The sequence below is a fragment of the Temnothorax longispinosus genome, chromosome 9 (genome assembly GCF_030848805.1).
Source record: "Temnothorax longispinosus isolate EJ_2023e chromosome 9, Tlon_JGU_v1, whole genome shotgun sequence".
Classification (NCBI taxonomy): domain Eukaryota; kingdom Metazoa; phylum Arthropoda; class Insecta; order Hymenoptera; family Formicidae; genus Temnothorax; species Temnothorax longispinosus.
The window spans coordinates 13377976-13398375 of NC_092366.1; the positions used below are offsets into that span (position 1 = coordinate 13377976).

At 42.5% G+C, this 20400-nt stretch overlaps 2 protein-coding genes across 6 annotated transcripts in view; one reads left to right on the forward strand and one right to left on the reverse strand.

Annotated features, from left to right (window-relative positions):
- Positions 1-20400, forward strand: part of LOC139819709 (uncharacterized) — a 93107-nt gene that overhangs the window by 38084 nt on the left and 34623 nt on the right. The window lies entirely within an intron of this gene.
- On the reverse strand, positions 326-20011 carry Ctrip (E3 ubiquitin-protein ligase ctrip). 5 transcript variants are annotated; one of them, XM_071788693.1, is made up of 25 exons: positions 19856-20011; positions 14758-15093; positions 14131-14436; positions 12989-13075; positions 9224-9587; positions 8942-9123; positions 8654-8827; positions 8100-8476; positions 7183-7467; positions 6713-7093; positions 6468-6640; positions 6211-6385; positions 5916-6138; positions 5540-5780; positions 5038-5446; positions 4634-4822; positions 4370-4555; positions 4081-4272; positions 3770-3975; positions 3224-3646; positions 2882-3134; positions 2563-2808; positions 2148-2477; positions 1748-2066; positions 326-1666 (listed from the first exon to the last, which is right to left on the reverse strand). In XM_071788693.1, the coding sequence occupies exons 2-25, from the start codon at positions 15062-15064 to the stop codon at positions 1470-1472; spliced, it is 6225 nt and encodes a 2074-aa protein (XP_071644794.1). In that variant the 5' UTR covers positions 15065-15093; positions 19856-20011; the 3' UTR covers positions 326-1469. The 5 variants fall into 5 exon arrangements, with proteins under 5 accessions (XP_071644794.1, XP_071644796.1, XP_071644792.1 ...); XM_071788695.1 differs by lacking the exon at positions 19856-20011 and adding an exon at positions 16956-17951 and having other exon boundaries at positions 8981-9123; XM_071788691.1 differs by lacking the exon at positions 19856-20011 and adding an exon at positions 16956-17950.

Here is a 20400-nt window from a genome sequence, read left to right on the forward strand (position 1 = left end):
ACAGTGTATCTTAAAAAAAAAAAAAGAAGAAAATGTTTTAACAAAGTAAATTACAACTTCCGCTAATAAAAGGTGCGCGACTCTCGAATCTTAGGTTGTTTTGAAGGATACAACAAAATCGAGTAAACCGCTTGTGTGCGCGATATACATTTTACGCAAAACTTGACAACGTAGAATTCAAATTAAACAGGTTCTGGCATGTAGATTAATTCGTCCTCACACACTCTTTCTCTCTCGCACAGTTTTCGCATATACTCACCGCATTTTCTGCGGTGACATAAGAAAGTAACGTAATATATCTTGTATTTCCATTTGATACACCAGCTTCACTTACTTTATATCCATTCTATTTTTGTATCATACAAGTTCTCTTACAATTCTTTTTCTTTTTTTTCCCTCTAAATATGACGAGTTTGCTTGTAAGTAAATGAATATCGGAATTTCCCTTCGATTTACGCGCGCGTCGTCGCGATCCTGGCGATTCCGATTGTACTCTTACGCAGCTAAATGAAATAACGATCGGGGCTAATTCACTTAGAATAGAAATATCAAATAATATTAATGAACGTTACACATTGATTGAACTTAAACGTAGAGGTGTTACGCAACGGGACTCGCGCATTGCGCTCTCGGTCGTTGGAACTCAAAAAAGCGGCGAACACGAAGAGATCGATTACAAAATAGAGAATAGCAGCGAGAGACACGATATTATGGGTGTGGGGGATGTACGGAAACGGCGTTGTTTCCGACAACAAGACACGCGCTCGCGCGCCTTCGTCGCGGGCGTGCGCGTCTCCTTGCTGATTTTAGCTCGTAAATTTTCATTTTCTTCCGCGGTCGTAAGACGCGGAGGATTGGCGACGTATGGCGATGCTTTTTAACGCACCACTGATATAAAATTTACTTATGCCTAGTAAATGTCTTCCTCCTCTCACTTTCTCTCTCGCTCTCGGGCTGTTATATTCAGTTAGTATAGTGTTTTTTTATAGCAATATTTTTCTCGGTACTATCATATAAGGTATTTATATCGACTTGCGTATATTAAACTATATTTACAATCTTTTTCTTCTTTTTTTTTTTATTGTAACACACTGAAGATAAGTTTCTTTTCCCTTAAACGAGGTCGCTCGCAAGCCACTCGGTTTGTAGCGTTCGCGAGAGCGTAAACTCACGCGGTTCGGTTAATTATGCAACTTTGAACTTTTCTTCCTGATCAAAGTACATCACAATCCAAATTGCAAAGATTTAAACACCAAAAGAAAGAAGTGTTACTCCGACGAATTTTTTCAAGAAACGAAAACTATCTTCAAAAGAATTCACGTAAGGGGTAAAAACCATTGTCATATGTTGGATTTGCTCACTGGCAACGTATGTAATTTCAGGTAGATCTTAAACGAAGTTTGGATAATTCGCGGTATGGATAAAGTGAGAATAAAGGAGAAAACGAGGCGCCGATCTTCCACCCGTTTCTAGGAGAGATGGAACGAATGTTGACCCTCTTGCGCGGCTATCCGCAACTTTTCCCGCATTATTTCCAAAGTGGTATAATCAGGCAGTTTTAGGTAGTTAACGCAAGTCATTACCGATGGTAGAAAATCATCTGTCTTCATAGATGGATCGAAAGTTTTGCGCACTATTGTTAACGGAGGCGTTAAGCTTTTAAAACCTGCAAAATACAAGAACGTACTTCGTCGTTGGCTTCCTTCATTTACGACAATATAAGTAAAAAATGAAGCCAAGTATTTACCTCCAACGGGCAAACGCGGTGAACCAGTGACGAACTGAACGAACTGTCGCTGTTCCTCGCTGTTGTACTTGGCCATGACCTCGAACAGAAAACGTATGGCCCGTGAGTCCGGCGTGTAACCATGATCGGTTCTACAACATTCGGCAAGAGTCTTTACGTCCCACAGTCCGCCAGTTTGTGCGTGGCCGCAGAATACTGCTTCCAACTCCTCCGGGAAGAATAGTCTCAGTTGAGACGGAGGAAATACCGACTCGAAACCTTCCCGGAAAGCCTCCATTTGCCTGAATACTCCTTCATACAAGAACCAATGTACCACTAACTGAAATTTTACAGAAATTACATGACCACCGTGATCCCTCAGACACCATCGGCGAAGGGAAGTGTCAAGCGATGTATTTACCTTAATATATTGATCCAGATTGTGAATAGTAACGGATATCTCGCTGCCACCCTTCCTCAATTCGATATTCTCATAGCCCGGCAACTCAAACACAAGACCCAGGTCTGAAATCGGGCACGTATCTAAATCAAGAGCCTCTATTAATTGCGACTTTTCGTGCGGCCGCAGTGTCTGATCCTTCTCCATAACGTCTTTCTTCCTCACGACTTCTTGGAGTTTGCTGAGAGTGCGATATACGTCGGGACATATGTATGCCAAGTCCGCTAACGTGAGAGTATGCTCCTCTCCCAGTAACCAGCGGTAAAAAGTTAAACTAAATGGCAAGTCCAACTGAAAAACAAACAATTTAACGCGTCAAGGGCGCGATCGAGGAGAGACGTGAAAAGATTTTGCGAACGAGAAATCCAATTTTTACCATTCTGGAGTCGTATATCGCTTTCGCCATGAATTTCCCAAGGAATTTGAACTTGGTCTTCAATTTTGCTAGATGTGATACTTTAGTGTTCCATGGGATTGGCGTCGGGAAGAGCCCGTGCGAGGAATTAACGTATCCGTTTTCGGTAGGATTCGAACTGCCGTGCCACAAGTCTAAGTCAGCGCGTTGCAGTTCCTTAGAGACTAGAGCGTAGAATTCCAAAGTTGGACCGAGGCCAGTACCGACCTATAATACGAATACCACGTTAGAAACTTGCAATAACAGTCTGAGAGGCACATGCGTACAAAAACCGACTGACCTCGTTGACGTATTGCACTTCAAGTAAGGCCTTGTTAGAGGCTAAGTCTTGAATAACTTGCTCCGCTTGCTTAAGAATATCCGTTCGCGAGATAGTTCTCTTCCTTCGTTCTAAGCGTGGGGTAACGCGCTCCTGGCTGTCCGATCCCGAGAGTTCCGGCGCGGAGTCCAAGAGACGCTGCAGCGCTCTATCTCGATCGAACGACGTCGCGTACAACAAGAGCTGCCTCGTCTCGAATGGAAAAAGAAAAGGACTAAAAATTGAAAAAAAGTTCAATTATTACAAATTCTGAATTATGCGAAAATTAGGTAAACCAACGATCGATCTATCTGCTTTACTAACCAGACGGACGCTATCTGTTGTAACCAAGACGGTAAGTTTCCAGTCATGATCACCAGCGGATCCTGCAGTTGTCTGCTGGCTTTCGCGGCGATCTTGTTATTAATGAAGTCCTGAGGCGACAGCAGGCTCATGCTTTTCAGATGAGGGAACAGTATGCCCCAATGGCGATTGAGAGCGTGTAAGAGCCGTAGCAGACACAATCCGTCGAGAGAGGCGTCCGTAATGGTTACCGTGGGTGGTAACGTGGGAGATAGATATGGCGCGAGGGGACAGTGTTGAGGCGGAATCGTGCCTTCCAGCCACAGACTATCTTCTTTCCTCTTCGAACTAATCTTTGTACTTTTTCCCTTGCCCTTCCTGCTATTACCCTGTAAACTCGATCCTGATTTTGGAGAAGTTGCGGCGTCCTCTTCTGGTACAGGTCTGCATTCAAAAAGAATGAGAATAAAGACATTTATCAAACATTTATCAGATTGGAACTTTGAAAGATAAGAGAAAAAAGGAAGAAAAGGAATTGCGCTTGTGTTTCAGGATGTCTGAAAATACCTGTAGTATATCGTGTGGGTTTGCACCCATACCGCGTCGTGCCCAAGTGGCGGTTCACTATCAGCTTCTGCCTCAGAGTGATCCACTCCGGAGCATCCAAACTGCCTGACAGCTTGATAAACCGTCATGTTGAAAGGTAGGACCACGTCACCGATTAAAAACTGAAGCTTATGTTTCGGTGGTCCTTGGCTTATCACGACTGCCGCCTGAAAAGGAAAGAGCAAGGCAAAAATAATGGCTTGCGCCGATTTTATCAGTTTTCTCCTATCTAAAGATACTCGGGAAGACACTCGGGTGGAAGAAGTACACACCAAAGTATCATCAATGTCATCCTCGCTATTGTCGTCATCACTGACCATCGAGTCAGCGTCGCGTATTCTGCCATATCCACGTACCATCAAATAACGTTCAATCGCCTGTACTAATGCAAGCGGATCTATTTTTACAGTACCGCCCTTCCACTGTTTCAGATTATTACAGTCCGGATGCCGTTGAAGATTACACTGCACAATTCAACGAAACATTTGCGTTTATATCAATTGTCTTCTCTCGTGAGAGTTAAGTAAATTTTGCTTATTTTAGATGTGCGCAGTCAATTACTTTAAGTTGATGTGTGTTGAAGAATTTGAGAGCACTGGTGCCGCCGCGACCGGCGCCAGAACCTGCGGGTAAATCGTGAACCTTCACTGGGAATTGTTCCAGCTGTGCAACGCAGCTGTTCAATTTCGTCACTAAAGCACCAAACGCTCCGGGATTAAGCTCCATAATATCGTTATTCTGTTGCATCTGGATATAGTAGCATCACAAGGATTATGTACACGTGCACATTTAAGACAAAAGCAAAAAAGGATCAGTTCTACTTACGGTAGACTCCGCAAACAATTTCCAAAACATACGAAGACGGTCGTAGCGATTGCCCGGTGCATCCGTGGTAGTGAGGTAGTTCAACAGGGCCTTGATAAGGCCACTGTAATTCATCTCAAACGGCGATATATCGCTTTCGAGAACTATGTCCCGTAATTCCGTTAGTGCTGACAACATTTCGTCCAATTCCTGCAAACGTAAGTGTGAATTGTAAAGATCTGCAGATTAAAGTGCAACATATATGTATATGACGAATTCCATCACATGTGCTTCGCACGGATGTCTATTGATATACATATATAAAGCTATCTAATAATAAAAACGTAAGATAGATATCTTCATAAAATTCTCGATGTTTAACGGTTTTTATTTATACGATATATATGTTCATGTAGCGTGCTTACGTTTGATTGCAATCGCTGTATCGCAGCTGTCAGTCGAGCGAGAACCGTTAGGGCGGGATGCGAGCAAGGCGCGTCGTCCTGATATCTCGCTAGGAATTGGGCAGCTTGCTCGCGCACCCATGCCTTTGCCTTATCCCGATTCCCGCCAGTTAAGCTCGGATTACTCGGTGGTTTCGACAGATTCGTAGACGAACTCGAATCTCTCTTGTCGTTGCTAGTACTGGACGAGGACGATTTTCGGCCCCATTTGGCCGGGTTGAGATTCCCCAAGAATCTATTGTTCTTAGGGGTAAAACCGGTGAACAAAGACTCCGGCTGTTGCGTTTGCTGTGGCGTGGTAGCACCTCCCAATCTCGAGAAACGACCCTTCTTGTTCTGTCGTTTCTTCTTCAGCACATCACCGATTCTTCTAATAAATAGAGAGAGACACAATCTATAAGTGCGATGCCATAAATAATTACTTAAAACATTGTAAGCATATCGATGGATATCTCATACTAACAGGTGAGCACTTTGCGATGCGCTCGTTTCCTCTACGCTGTTGTTTAACTCCGTTCTGTGTGGCTCCAGCGAAGCACTGATATTTGGTTTATACTGGCATGACGACGCGATTGTGCCGAACAATATGTTGCCGTTCGATGATGGAGAAACAACCGGAGATGTGGCACTACTAGAAGACAACATTGTGGTGGAAGAAAGTGGTGTATTAGACGGACCTGGCTGTGGGCTTGGTAATGATGTACCTAAATGCAACGTAAAATGTCGTATGATACAGTATATATCACATGTGCGGCAACGAAGTCATGTAAAACGTATTGGAACACACTGGAAAAACAACGAAAAACAACGGGGATGAGAAGAGAATTAGCATGATTTACCAGAAGGGCACTTAGGTGGTGAAACACCGAGAGGTACTTCGGGATCTGCTAATTGACGAACTTGATGCAGTACGCCCTCGCGATGAAAATGAACCCCAAACACTTGTGGCAATCTCTTCATCAGGATACTCGCCATTTGAAGAGCTCCGATAACTATACGTAAATCTTGCGACGCTAACATACCGGCTATATGTGACGAAACCACTTGATTCTTTAGAACATCCTACATGTGAAAAAAAATTCATGTATAAAGTATATCGCGCGAGCAATACTGTCGTTTAATATCTTATCTCACCTTAAGTAAATCAGTTGAAGCATAATATACCATACGAAGAAGAGCTCGAAGGCATTTGCACTTTACGGCGGGCCCAGCTGAGCTGCTATACACTTCATACAGTACAGAAAATAAAGTTCGAATAAAAGACACTAGCCATTCGTTCGTTTCAATTACCGGAGGCACAACATCCATACTGTAATCAATAACGTAAAAACTGCATTAACGACAAAGTGGTTTTTTTTACAGCCTTCGAAGATCCCAAATGTAATTTGTACCTAGATGAGCAAGTTGGACTCTTCCCCTCAGTGGGATTGGCGTTCACTCTCCGAAATATACTCCTTGCCATTCCTATATCCTCGTTAATTTGTTTCATCACAGTCAGATCTATAGTGTAAGTTCGTCCTAAAGAGGTAAGGCATATCTCATCTTCGCCATTTTGAAACGCCATCTAAAACATGCGTTTAACGATTTAATTTCTCGTGGTCGTTCGTTGATCAAAATTCCAGTGCTACGGGATTACCTCAATAATTCTAGAATCTATAGTACTGAACGGATGGGAACATTGTCTTTCATCGCGCCATTCCCACTGGACAGTCTCCTGTTGATTGCTGGTCCTTTCGAGTAAGCTATTTACACTGAATATCCCATCTGTTGGTAACGGAGGCATAAGCTCCTCGATTAAACACGTAATTTCGAACCATTCCTGCGGTGTACGCGGCACCAATTCCACATCTTCCGTTTTGACATCCAGAGATCCGGTTAAAAGATAACTTAACGTGAAAGCTATATTTTGTTGCAGCAACAATTGCGCCAAGTCGGGACAGCGATTCGATATCACAGAGAGCATTCGTAATACAGTTATGAAATTGTTAGTGCTGTTAACCGGCGGCGTAATCATAAGCTGTAACACGAAGATGCGGATATATATAGACGGCACGAGAATAAAAATCATTCTAACAATAAATATTTAATCGATGGAATCGCACGTACCAGCTGTTGCAGATTCTGTAAGAGCTCGGCATTGATAATTTTATGCAGCATCACGGGATCATGTTGGAAACTGTCAACTAATCGACTGAATGCTTGACACACACACTCGACGCTCTTCTTATCTTGATTCGTCAACCTGCTCGTTAATAACGGCAGACTCTCCACTACCAAGTGGAAATCATCAGGATGAAGGTTTTGACAGCAGTTTGCGGTAATTGTTAACGCTGCACGTTGTGCTGTGATGTTGAAAAAATCAACAAACTTTAAACAAGCTGATACTCCACCCTGAAAATAAAAAGATAACATTATGATTAAAATTCACATTAATTGCAAATAAAAGTCATATGGTTCTAAAATTGGTGTCATATAAAACAATAGAGAAAATGTTCTACTTAATTGGACCATTTAAAATATCTTTGTCATTAAGATATGACACAAACATTTCATATCTTTAGAACCATATATTGACTTTCATTACTTGCCAAGTTATTCCAAAATAAATCTTATATCTTATAGTAACTTTCGACTTTAGAGACATAAAGATGATTTCTATTTTTCTAAATAATAATTAAATAATTTTAAAAATATTAGGATATTAAAGTGGAGTAAAATTATATCTCAAAATCTCGGATACTCGCAACCCGTGCGTTCGCGTAAGTCACGATGCGGTCTCGCTTCGCGTGTACTTGGCGCGAGACAATCCCGTGTCTCTTGATAAAAAATCAGTATTTCATTTAGAGATACTAACATAAAACAAAATGTCTAAAAACAATATAGACCTTTCGATAATCTTACAACAAATTTTTATAGAAAAATTATGAGCTGGGTCGATCAATGTGGGGAAGCCATATGAGTAAAATAAGACAAAAAATGCAATTGCACGTTGTATGCAAGTTAGATGGAATGTGGGTACATACCGCATGTAAAATTGTTTTGCTGTGCCTGCGTGACAACATGGCTAATGCTGTTAAACACTGTTCAGCTACGTCCATGCACTCGATCGATTCGAGCTTTTGCAGGAACACCGGCACTGCGTCCACCACGACGGTGGACGACCGTGGCAGCGCTTCCATCATATACGTAAGAGCTCGACACGCGTGGGTCATTATTGCAAAATTATGCTCAATCCCCAATAAATTAATTAAAGCTGCAACCACTTGCTTGACGGGGAAACCAGTCAGAGTATCTTCGTTTCCCATTACAAGAATCTCTCCCATGTTCATAACTGCCTGCAATTGCTCTCCTTCATCTTCAACAGCTTGTAAACCAGCTAATAGCTGTTGCGCCTTGGCAGCTGCAAATTGTTAATTGAAAGATCAGTACATCGAATAAGTAATATTTCGACAAGTATAAATAGCGATGCGTTGTACAATTAAAGATTACTTGTAGGTTGTCACAAGTAACGCGAATTATGAACTGCTCCGATTAAATTACAATACACCGACAGAAAGTCTATTAATTATTTTCATACCAGAACTTGCGCCCATGCTTCTGTTAAGTAAGTGTTGCATCCGCGGTCCTAGTGCGCCGAACACGTGAGGCGGTAGACCTCTGGCCTCCAACAGAGCCTGTAATCGTCCAACTTCTCCATCGTCGCTCTCGCTGTCACCGGTCGTTCCTGACATTCCAGATGGTCCTCCACTAGCTTTGCGTGCAAGTAGAAAATCGACATTTTAAATGACGCGGTCTGACATCGCACGATAAAATTTGATCAAGCTTATTTATGATTTATTAAGCTTAGAAATCAATGGCATTTAACCTGTGGCAGATGTCGCAGTTGATGCCGACTCCTCCTCACCTGTGGTCGAGACTAACTGACTGCTCGGAATGGAGGATGACACTGAAGTAGCGCTGATGGAGTCATTGCCTGACATTACACTACCCAATCCACCGGAACCGCTCTCCACCACCGGCTTCCTCACGCGCGATGAGGAGCGATGTCTGTAACGATGCCAGACATAATTTTTTAACCGATTACATAAGATCTTATAGTCAAGCTCTGAGTGCAAAAAAAAATATATATATATCTCCGATTAACTACCTGGAACTCGAGCAGGAACCCGTTGTAGTGTCTTTCTTATGATGTTTTCCCGAAGTCTTGTTGCTGGATGGCAGTTCCTTAGGTTGTTCGCCAGAAGTTTTTGCGCGAGAGCGTAGCAGGTGCTTGTGTGTAGAATGAGGGTGTGTAGGGTTGGCAGAAACGGCGGCAGACACAGGTGGATTGGCAGTGGCCGTTGACGCGATGCCACTCGTGCCTGCCCCGTCATGTGCCAACACCCCCCCACCACTCTCCACAGAGTTACTTGCTGCGTTACCCACTCTGATGCTGGACTTGACACCCAGGACTTGACTGCTCGTGCTGCTGCTCGTTGCGTTACAGGCCGCACCGCCGTGAGATTTCGAATCTAAAATATCCAAATGTCACACAACCATTGAGCTACATAGGGCTAGGACAGAGACCTGTCGTGTGTGGCTGTCTACCTGCGCGCAATGCACAAGATTCGCATTTACACGGATGTCAAGGTTGCTGTATGAAAGTATGCAACGTTTCTTAACATTTACGCACGTGTAAAATATCTTCGGAACGGAAAAGAAAATGATACGATTCTCATTCCGTGTGCACAATTACAAAAGTCAAACATTTTCGCAAGTTTGATAATTATAGGTGATGTATGATTTCTATCGTGATGTCTCATGCAGTTTTATATACAATTTTGCCTGTCGATTGTAAAAATAGATACCTATTTGATCTAACCAATCTTATATCTTAATTTGATAAAACCAATCTTATATCTTAATTTTTTTTCTATATGTAAAATTGTTCAGCTAGTAAACATCTTCCTAGTTAGCATCATATAATTTTAGCAACATTTAATGTCGCATGCTTTCTCTAGGATAGAGATTAAAGATCGCGATACTGAGATGAGTGCCGCTATATATTGTCTAAATACCGCAGCATCTACAACAGATAAAATATGAACGTTGTTCACAAAAACTATGCACCTATTTTAAGCAAATTTCATTCTGGCAGTTCTCAGCCAGCCTTACACCGAGCGATTGGATAAAAAGTCGAGGAATTTCTGTTTGTTACCTGAAGGGAAAAAGCGATTTTCATTCCTGCCATCAGATAATACAAAACACTAATATCTTGAATGATGTCGCATTGACCCAAGTTTCTAGACGAGTGCGATTTCTTTTTGTTAAGAAGACCCTATGTGTCATCTCTATTCTCATAAATCTGGAGATTCGCATTGTGGCTGCTGAGGCAGGTACAAACAATTTGTACCGAAGCAAATTTTGAAGAAACATTAATTACCATTCTTTCAATTTTGGAGGCAATTTCGCAACATCAGGTATTTTACGATAGCTTATATTTGAACCCAATCACTCAGTATAAATTGCAAGTTTGCAAGCTGAAAACTATCAAAACTATTAAACATATGTAAAATAGGAACATTTTTCTCGAATAACTACATAAATTATAAAGATTTAATTATTAAGTGCCAAAAGATTTTGGTATTTCAAATTTTTATCTCAAAACGACCCCAAAAGTCTATTATTAACTGTTGTCATGCGACGCAACGTCTGGAATATTTTGTATACCAATTTAAGCATTTAAAGAACTTTGTGAAAAGAGATGTGTCCAATCTATCGAAAAATCTCTAAATACAATGAAGCGCACACTCTGCACACTATTAATATACATGATAATTCTTGTCAAATAAAACATAATAAAGTAAACAATCGTCATACGCGCTTCGTATTAACTCCAAACTTCATAACCAATTTCTTAGCCAGGTGTAAAAGAAAAGAGTAATGATTATAAAAGATAATATCTGATAACAAGAATATTACTACGCAATAAAAGTCATTTTTCATACAAGGCAAAAGTTTCTCTTAAAAGAATGCAGAGAGAATGCATAAACTATAAATTTCTGATTAAAGCAATATCAACTTACAAAGTCTATTATTAGAAAAAATATAAAATATGCAAGTTCAAAAAATACTGATACCAAAAAAAAAATATTTCCGAACATACTTTAACGATTATACTTGTATGCATAACTATTAATTATATTTAATCATTTCTATCAAGTATTGAGAGAAAGAGAGAAAGAAAACGAGATCAGTTTAGCCTCACATAATGGCATACAGACGTGACAAAATATTACTTATCCACAGGATTTTCGACACCAATTTTAACGCATTATTATCTTATAAGAGCAAGATGCTCGAGACAAAAAGTTTATAGAGAAAAAAATAAGTTCAATAACTTCAATAAAAACACGCAAAATTTTGAGATATTTATTGCGGCTCTTTATATTGCATTATTATATAATTGCATTATTTTTCAATAACATAAGATGTATCCGAATTTTTGTTTCACAAATTCTTTCTTAAATTTGAGAAAACTGATATAAATCGATTAAAATTAAACTATACAGAAATCAACCAAAAATTACATTACTTAACACTTTCACTGCCAAGCGGAATAAAAAAAAATTACGTCCTCAGGCCAAGACTGTTTTTTTGTTTTTTTTACTAGTGTTTTATTGTTTTTGCTATATTTTATGTTTTTTGCTGTATTTTATTATCAATTCGGTCAAATTTCATATTTAAAATCGAGACGATTCAGATGCTATACAACTTGTTTCATTGGTTATGGAATATCTAAAGATGAATTTTAGACACGATCTTATATACAAGATGTGACTATGAATACCAGACTAATAATACTTATGCTTTTCGATTTCCTTTTGCTTTTATTTACAGCTTTTATAACCTGGATTACTCGGTGTATGGTGTATCATTTACGATACTTCTGGTCTGCGTGGGTTAGGTTCTGAGTATACACGTGGCGGTGTATACGTGGCGGTGAGTGTTAAAAGACTAATATTCGCTTTTGTCGAATTATTTTGTACACTGTATAATAAAATTACGAATCGTTATTAAAATTAAATGATAATATTGCGTATATAATTTCAACTGTATAAAAAGAATCACTCTTTAACTCTAAATTAAGAGCATAACAAGTAACAAACTAAAAACTTGAACCATATAAGTTTTAATATTAACTTTTATTATAATAATAAATTATAATAATTTTACTTAATTATTAAAAATTATTTTGTTTGTATATAATTGTATGATGTATGATATGTTTGATAACTTTACGAAAATGTTTGCAAACAGTTCATAAACTTTCAGCACATTTGTATAATATTCTGAATATTAAAAAAAAACTTTTTTCTTTGTATTGTAATAAAAATGAAAACATTTCTGAAATTTTTAATATATCCAATCCAATTATATATAAATTATTAATATAATCTTATTATGTAACAAAAATATTTAGATTTAACGTCGTAACGTTAAGTTAATGTTAATGATGCGTTTTTAAGTATCGTGTTTGTTTATCAGATTTAATAGAACTTAAGTATCGTAAAGTTGGAAAATATCTCCCCTAAACATAATCAATACCATGCATGAATGAACTTAACACAGAAGTTTACCTGATATTGAGAGCTTTCCAGCAAGCGACACAAGTCGACACAAACGTCGTTCTATCTTTCTTTTTTGGCAATGAGTAACAAAGACAAAACGATACTTGTGTCGACTTGTGTCGCTTGCTGGAAAGCTCCCATTAAGTATAGTAAATGATGATACTTGCATATATGGATGTATAGAGAATAAGTTTGGAATGGAGTTCAATGACTCGGATGTTCATTTAAGCTACTCGCGAATTTGCAAGAGAAAATAAGGGGAAGAAAATGTGGTACAAAGAGTGTGTACTCCTTGAGCTTACCTTCTTGATGGTAGGTTTGTGTTGATATTGGAAAAAGTGCTTTGACAGCAGACACAAATCCTTCCAGACATTCGCTCATCCTCTGGCCTAATGATACAGTCTGATCTATGACTCTTATCTTGATAATGCTTGCGTTTTCTAAATTTTATTATATTCCTATCTCGCGTAACATTTTCACACTCTCTTCGCGGCTGAATCACTCCCTTTCATTTACACACGTATTACACACGAAACTTTGTCATTGTACTCGTGACTGATCGTGATAGAAATTAGATCAAAATTCGTAACAAAACGCACAAGTTCTATATCATGTACTTCCGTACACACTCACATTTCCAAAAACCAAAAATTTTTTTAATCTTCCAACAAGTTAGCGCAAACGTTGCACAAGTAGAGACACAACAAATGTGTACATGTGTAAAAATATAGAAATATGTGTCATAAAGAGCTTTTTGTTCTGGATTTATTAAGTTAACATGTGCATTGCTTAGCTATACAACTTGGTCTTTCTTCTTCTCTCTGTATGCATTGTTTAAAAAAAATCAGACTTACACTAAAGAATCAAATTTGCTATTGTTCTTTTTGCGATAAAATAATCAAAGCTACAGAAAATATATTCATTCTTTTAAACCAATAGCGTAACTGACACGGCTTATTAAACACAACTATACTAGTAACTGAAAATTTTGGAAAAGAGCTTTTTCTATCAGTCGATATAAGTATTGTAACGTTCGTTACAAATTATTCATACAACTTATTTTGCTTTCTTCCTGCACAACCAAATTTCTTAATGTAAGATAAAAAATATTAACTAGATATATTAATTTATTAAAATTTAAATCTGAATTATCTGTAATATATAATGTCATAAGTCAAACAGTTTTAAAAAGTATCCTTTAATGCCAATATCAAAAAACTTGAAAAAAAAGGACAAATATATAATAATCATAAAAAAATACATAATAAATCTTTGACAATAGAAATATTTGTTAAAGTTTTCGACTTGAAGACCTTGTTGTCAGTTTTAAGAGTCATTATAAATGTAATTAACATGATCAATCTTAAAACAAAATTGTATCTTCACGTAAATCACACATCACATCCTGCAATCGACAATAGCGACTAGAAAAGTGTGCACTAACCTCCTCTGCCTCTCGATGTGGATGGATGACTAGTGATCGACGTCGCACTTGATGAAGCCACCAAGTTGCTGTAGGTACTTGTCTTCCGACTACCGTATCCACTAGGCAGTGACAAATCGTAACTACTGGTTCCCTGTGTCAATGCCTGAGGATTTTGTGGCGTACGGGAACGAGTCCGCGATGCCACGCAATCGGTAGGTGTTGGATTTAACTCTGGCAAACCCGTCCTTGCTGCACTACGCACCCTTGCACCGCTACTGCTATAGCTGGCTTGATGAATCTTATGATGCGACCTCCAGTCGGTTTCTGTTCCGACAATAGTTCATAGTTTTTCACTTAATAATGTTACACAGTCCAATCAAGCATCAGCATTCGCCGATGAATAAAGATAAAACTCTTTCGTATAGAGGAGAGTTCAAGCGGCATCAAAGTGTGATAAAAGGCTGAAGGTAGGAAAGATTATTTATGCCCCGTCGTGTAATAACGAGCAAACATTAGCTAAGACTGCACGATGACGCAACGTTGCAATAGAATGACACTCGAAGGAAAAATAAAAAATTGTGATAAAGCGCCACTTTCGATCACACATCGGCATCGTTGTTTGCGTTCGCGAACGCGCGTAATTACCTGGATAAGATTCTAAGCCAGCTCCATGACTTCTTCGTTCACCCCGGATTCTGCCCTCTCCCTTGGAAGAATCGATCGAGTGCGTGTGCGCTGTATTACTGTCAACCTGGGACGTCTGTGGATCACCAGCGGTCTGTCTACGCCTCTTCTCTTCCACGCTATCTGGGATCGCACCAGTACTCTGTCGTTTTCTGTAGCCACTCGAGCCACTACTAGAGCTCTTCCCCCTAAGCTTAGAGGTGTCTGCTGAAGCACTGGCCTTCTCTACAGACCCCCCTGATGACAACTGATCTTGTTGATCTGCCATAGATTAATCGACTCATGCCACTATTCTGTCTGTAAAAGAGAAACCACACAGGCGTATTTTTAATTACGCATTACACACCCACACAAATGACTTTCTCATCTGTATTTACACGCAATTGTAATCTTAGCGTTTAGGAGATACAGGATAACGATATGGTTTTACACGTAGCTGTATTGACAAGAACATAAAAAATATTAAGTATGTATGTGTTTTAGAACCTTGGGCAAAAATTTTGAACAAATTGAACGCTATTCACTCGCTCGTCACGACAGATTAATACATAAAAGCTTAACGGATAAAATAACGTCTACAGATGAAACAGGGCACCGACGATTAAATATCAATTATGTGTTCCTTAAAAAAAACAAAGGACAGCCGTATCCTTCGAGATGACCAAGTGCCTACTCGCGAGTTACTACGTAACACCTCTCATTTGCGTGTAAGTACGATGCGTAACAACGGAAAGCGACACACAACGGTGAAGGCGAGCCGAGCGCTGCTGCTGGAGGAAAAAAAATCGGATACACGGGAATCGGTGCGTCGCGCGGACGGTGAGGCGCGAGTCAAGTCTCCTTGTTCGCGGTGGCCTGCCCCTTTGTCGATGGAAAACATTAACGGACGCTGTTGCGCTCGCGGCGGCGAGCGTTTACTTTCGATTATCGCTCGCGGCCCCGAAATCGAACCGAGTCGCGCGCAACACACACAGGGCAAACAGACGGGCGGGCGGACGGACGAATGGACGAACGGCCGTTTATCGCGCGATGACCGTCGAGATCGGGCGTTGCTGGATATAAACGAGCGCACAAAGAGATTTAAATGCCCCGTGCCCCATTAAACCGCGACCTCCTCCGCGCGGTGTCCACCAGCGATCTCCGCAAAGACCATGAGCTGAATAGTCAGCGGCCAGCAGCGATATCGACAACGCTTTTCCAAGAAAAAGAGGGAAACAAGAGAAGAGAGAGGAGAGAGAGAGAGAGATAAAAAGGATTGGTGGCTCGGCGCGAGCCATATGCGCTCGGATAACAAGAGCGTGACTAAATAAAAACGACCGCGGGGCACGATACGCAATTAATGCTTCCCCCCACGCGGCAGCGGGGAAGATAGTAACGAACCGAGAATCATAACAAACACTACGACTGCTGTTCGCTCGCTCGCTCGCTCGCTCGTTCGATGGCTCGCTTGCTGGCTAGCTAACTTGACTGGCTGGTCTGGTTTGGTCTGGTCCGTCCGTCTGTCCGTCCGTTCGGTATCACTGGCTGACGCGAAGTTGTGCCGTTGACATCACGGCAGGGGGGGCCCTTTCCCCCTTTCTCGCGGCGAGCCTGACAGATTGCTCAGTCGCGACAAAGACGCGAGTCAGAGACAGTAGCAGCAATTGCAGCAGCAGCAGCAGCAGTAACGGCAGGCAGGCAGCTGGAGCGAGCTCGGTGCTGGGGCCTCAAAACTCGTATTTGTAGCGTAACAAAGACTCGTGGAGCGAGCCACCATTTGCTCGCGATCGAGCAATGGAGGACGGGTTTCCACTCTTTCCTTGTCCTACTCCCAGCCGCACGCGCTCACCTCTCTCTCTCTCTCTCTCACTCTCTCTCTCTCTTTCTCTCTCCGCTGTGCGTGACCTCAGGTTGAAATCCTCCAAAAAAGAGAAGCCCTCCCCCCTTCCTCTCCTCTTCACCCTTGTCCGTAACTCTTAACTCTCTTTCCCCCCTCTCCCCCCCTTCCTCGTCTCCCACTTCCCCCCTTTCGTCGACCCGTTCGTGGTGTGCCCACGTCCACCACCTCTTCCTCCCACCCGCACTTCGTCAACCCCACGCACTCCTCTCCTCGCGATGCTCTCGTCAAGGAACTCGATTCGAAAACAGCGTACCGCGGAGAGCCAAGTGTGGCCTTTTACCTGAATGCAGGAGAAACACGCCCAGGGCATCGCGACGACGGACGATGATGACGACGACGACGACGATGACGATGACGAAGTTTCGATATCCTCTAAGCTCGACTCTCTGTCTCAGCCTGGTGGAACGCAACGCAACGCGACGCGACGCGACGCGACGAGACGAGGCGAGACGAGACGAGACGAGACGTTTCCTTCGTTTTATCGTTGCACGACGTCTGTGTCGCGCACATGCACGCACGCAGGGACACGACACTGAGCTGCTCGCTCGGAGCGTAGCCGAGCGAGGGATCGAGAGCGTTCGTGGCCGTCCGCCGTGGCCACGGCGCACAAGGGGAACCGTGGATAGAGTGTGGCACAATGCACGCACACCACACGCACACATGCACGCACGTACGCACGCACACACACACCGCTGTCAATCGTGTCGCGCAACAAGGGAAAACGACACGCCGTGCGTTCGGGCCCCGAGACGCGCACTGTACGGTCTGTACGCGAGTCGGCGGAATGTCGGCGATCGAGCCTCGGGCTCGGGTTGGTTAGGACTGGGTGGCCGCGGTACGCTCCGCCCCCGTCGCCCAATGTCACACGCAAGCGAGCCAGCACACACAGGCAAGGCGAGACGAGCGAGAGACAACGGCAAGCAATCACACGCACACACACGCGCGTACGCGTGCACTACCAGTCAGCGGCTCAGCGGAAGCCGTTCGCGTTGCGTTCGGAAACCTGTCACGAGCGTACGAACTTTGGGAAATGTGCCTCCCCCCCCGTATCGCGCGCGCCAATCGCGGCCGTTCTCGCGTGCTCAGGGACCGCGCTTGGGTGGGGCGCCTCGCTGGGGCGCGTGTAAATTCTCGCATCTCTTTTCTTCTCCCTTTTTTTTCTCTTTCATTTTCTCTCTTGAGCTGATGATACATGAAAAGTTATTACGTGCCGTATTAGGTGCACATTTTGTGTCCCGTTAAGGTATACATAAAAAAAGTTTATATGTGTACCTGATCGATTTGACAGAGAATGAACAAGTTGCTGGATGACACGTTTTTTTTTTTTTTTTTTTTTTTTTTTTTTTTTTTTTTTACTAACCTACCGGGTGTCACCGAACCGGTGAACAATATGATAAAACAAGTAGAAAATGAGGTACATAATTTTTTTATTAAATAAAAATTAGAAAAGTATGCAGTTACGTTTCGATAATTTTTTTTAATTTATACCTTGTGTTATATACCTATTAATAAAAAATAAAAAATATACAATATCTTACTGTATAAAGCAACATAAAATAATTTAAGTTAACTGAAAAAAAATATATATATAAATAAGACCATTTTTCAATATTATATCTTGAAAGTTGCTGAGACAAATTTGTGTTTGAGTTTTTTTAATTAAAAAACTTGATATAGTATATTAATTTTTAAAATCGTGCCTCTCGAGAACGAAGCATCGCATAAAAAAAAGTTTTTCAATTTACTCGTTCTTTTTACTGTTTAATTTTTCCACTCCCTATTCGATTGCGCCATCAGAGGTCGGGAACACTAGTATGTATGTACAACTATCGAACGCGAATGACATTACACCGTGAGCGGAGAACTGATTTATTACGACGCGTATATATAGCGTGAGGAAAAAAATTCGCATGACTTCTCGCATCTGACGTCACGGGGCCAATATGGCCACACGTGGTGGGGCCAGAAAAAATTTTAAATAAATCGAATAAACGATTAAAAGTTGCTTCTTCCCCGTGGGACGGGAAGGAGCCCAACGCATCGGTCTGTCCGTCTCGCGCGTGCGCGCGAGATTCTCCCTCGATCCGGGGACACCACTTGCCGCTCCTGCGCCGCGACCGCATGGCGCGCGAACAGCCATCTTGCCTGGCCGTTTTTTAAATCTTCATTTTTACTGCGGGCAGCGGAAACCTGTCCGCCGTTAAGCGCGGCTTGCGCAAATCCCGCTTTTTTCAAGAACTCAAGTTCCCCGCATCACGCGCCGCTCGCGTAATCGATCGATCAAATTCTCCCTTAGAAAAAAAAAGCGAAGAAAAAAGGTACAGATGCGTATTACACGCGACGCTTATGTATACCTGTCGCGCGCGCGTGCCGTTTATGTAACCTGCGTTCATGTATTTATTCTGCGCGTTATCGCCGGAAATTGATGACGTTCGCACGAAAGGATTCTGTCATCGTTCACCTTTACGACGGAGCCGAGCGGAGGAACGAGAGGCGTATATCGTCCGCATCTCTCCGTTTATCCGATACGACGATACGAGGCTCGAGATAACCGTCTCGTCGCGTATTCCTAAATCGCGGCTCGGGGAATCATCGATTTTTCCAAACAATCGCCTCACGCTCGTTTCGCCGAACGATAAATCTTATCAGTCGTTCTATCGACGAGCGCTACGCCGCAAGGCAAAACGCTTTTGTGTAAACACACGCAGCTTGCGCGTTTCAAGGTCCGATCGGATCGGATACATGCGTTCGAACCGACCGAGCGATTGCGCCGCTGCGAGATGGGAGATGCGTCGGAAATTGCGACACGATTCGTCGTGTCATTACCCCAGTTCCGTTTCGTCCCGTTGTCGCGTCACGTTAAAAAATGTGACGAAACGACGACGTTGGAAGCGGAGGCGAGAAGACACTTGACGCGTCGTGTCGCAACAAATTACGCCAGGTTTCCGGCCGCGGTCGGTCCCGATCGCGACGGTTACGATTGGCCGGGACCCGCATCCGACCGCGGCCAATTGGTCGTCGATAAACGGCCATCCGTGGCGATGTCAAAACAGCCTGCTTGCCTGCACGTCGATTCGATCAGCTGTACGTCATCCGTCAATCGGTCGATCGCGTAACCGACGACGACGATGATAAAAGCGGTGGCCATTCTCGCCAGCGTGGCGAACGTTCCTTACTCACCGCAAAAGGGGAACTCCTCCCTGGAAGTCGGACTCCAGTTACGCAACGCGATGCGCGATGGCACACGTGAAAATACGGAGTGAGCTGTCAAGTCGATTCGTGCGGCGCGTCGTCTGCTACGAGATATCTCGACCGGAGTGCAAGCAGCGCTTTTGAGATGTTCGACACCGCGGCGCGTGTTGGCCGTCTCGCCCGTCTCGCTGCCCGATTGGCGGACGCGTCCGCGCTCCTGGCCGCGCCGACCAATCAATCCGCGCCAGACCGGCCAGACGGGACCGTCGCCACTCGCCACACAATGGGTGCTTTTCATGTAGCGACTAAAGTCTTTTTTCAACATCCAAGGTCAGCTTTCCAGCAAGCGACACAAGTCGACACAGGTGACAGGGCCACAGGTAACGTTTTGTCTTTGTTATTCATTGCGCGATTGCGGCGGTATTTCATGGCTATATCAACAAACGCGAGAGGTTATGTCGCTTCATGCCCATAATTTCGTAATTTGTTATTGAAGGGACTTTCTGAAGTCTGATTCTCGAACATTATCGCAT

Excerpts from the sequence above, each read along its gene's own strand:
- Ctrip (XM_071788693.1), bottom strand. The coding sequence starts at position 15,064 with ATGGCAGATCAACAAGATCAGTTGTCATCAGGGGGGTCTGTAGAGAAG. Across the intron at positions 7,468-8,099 it reads GCAAAACAATTTTACATGCG|GGTGGAGTATCAGCTTGTTT; the intron begins GTATGTACCCAC and ends TTTTATTTTCAG. Across the intron at positions 4,823-5,037 it reads TACAGCGATTGCAATCAAAC|GAATTGGACGAAATGTTGTC; the intron begins GTAAGCACGCTA and ends TTACGTTTGCAG.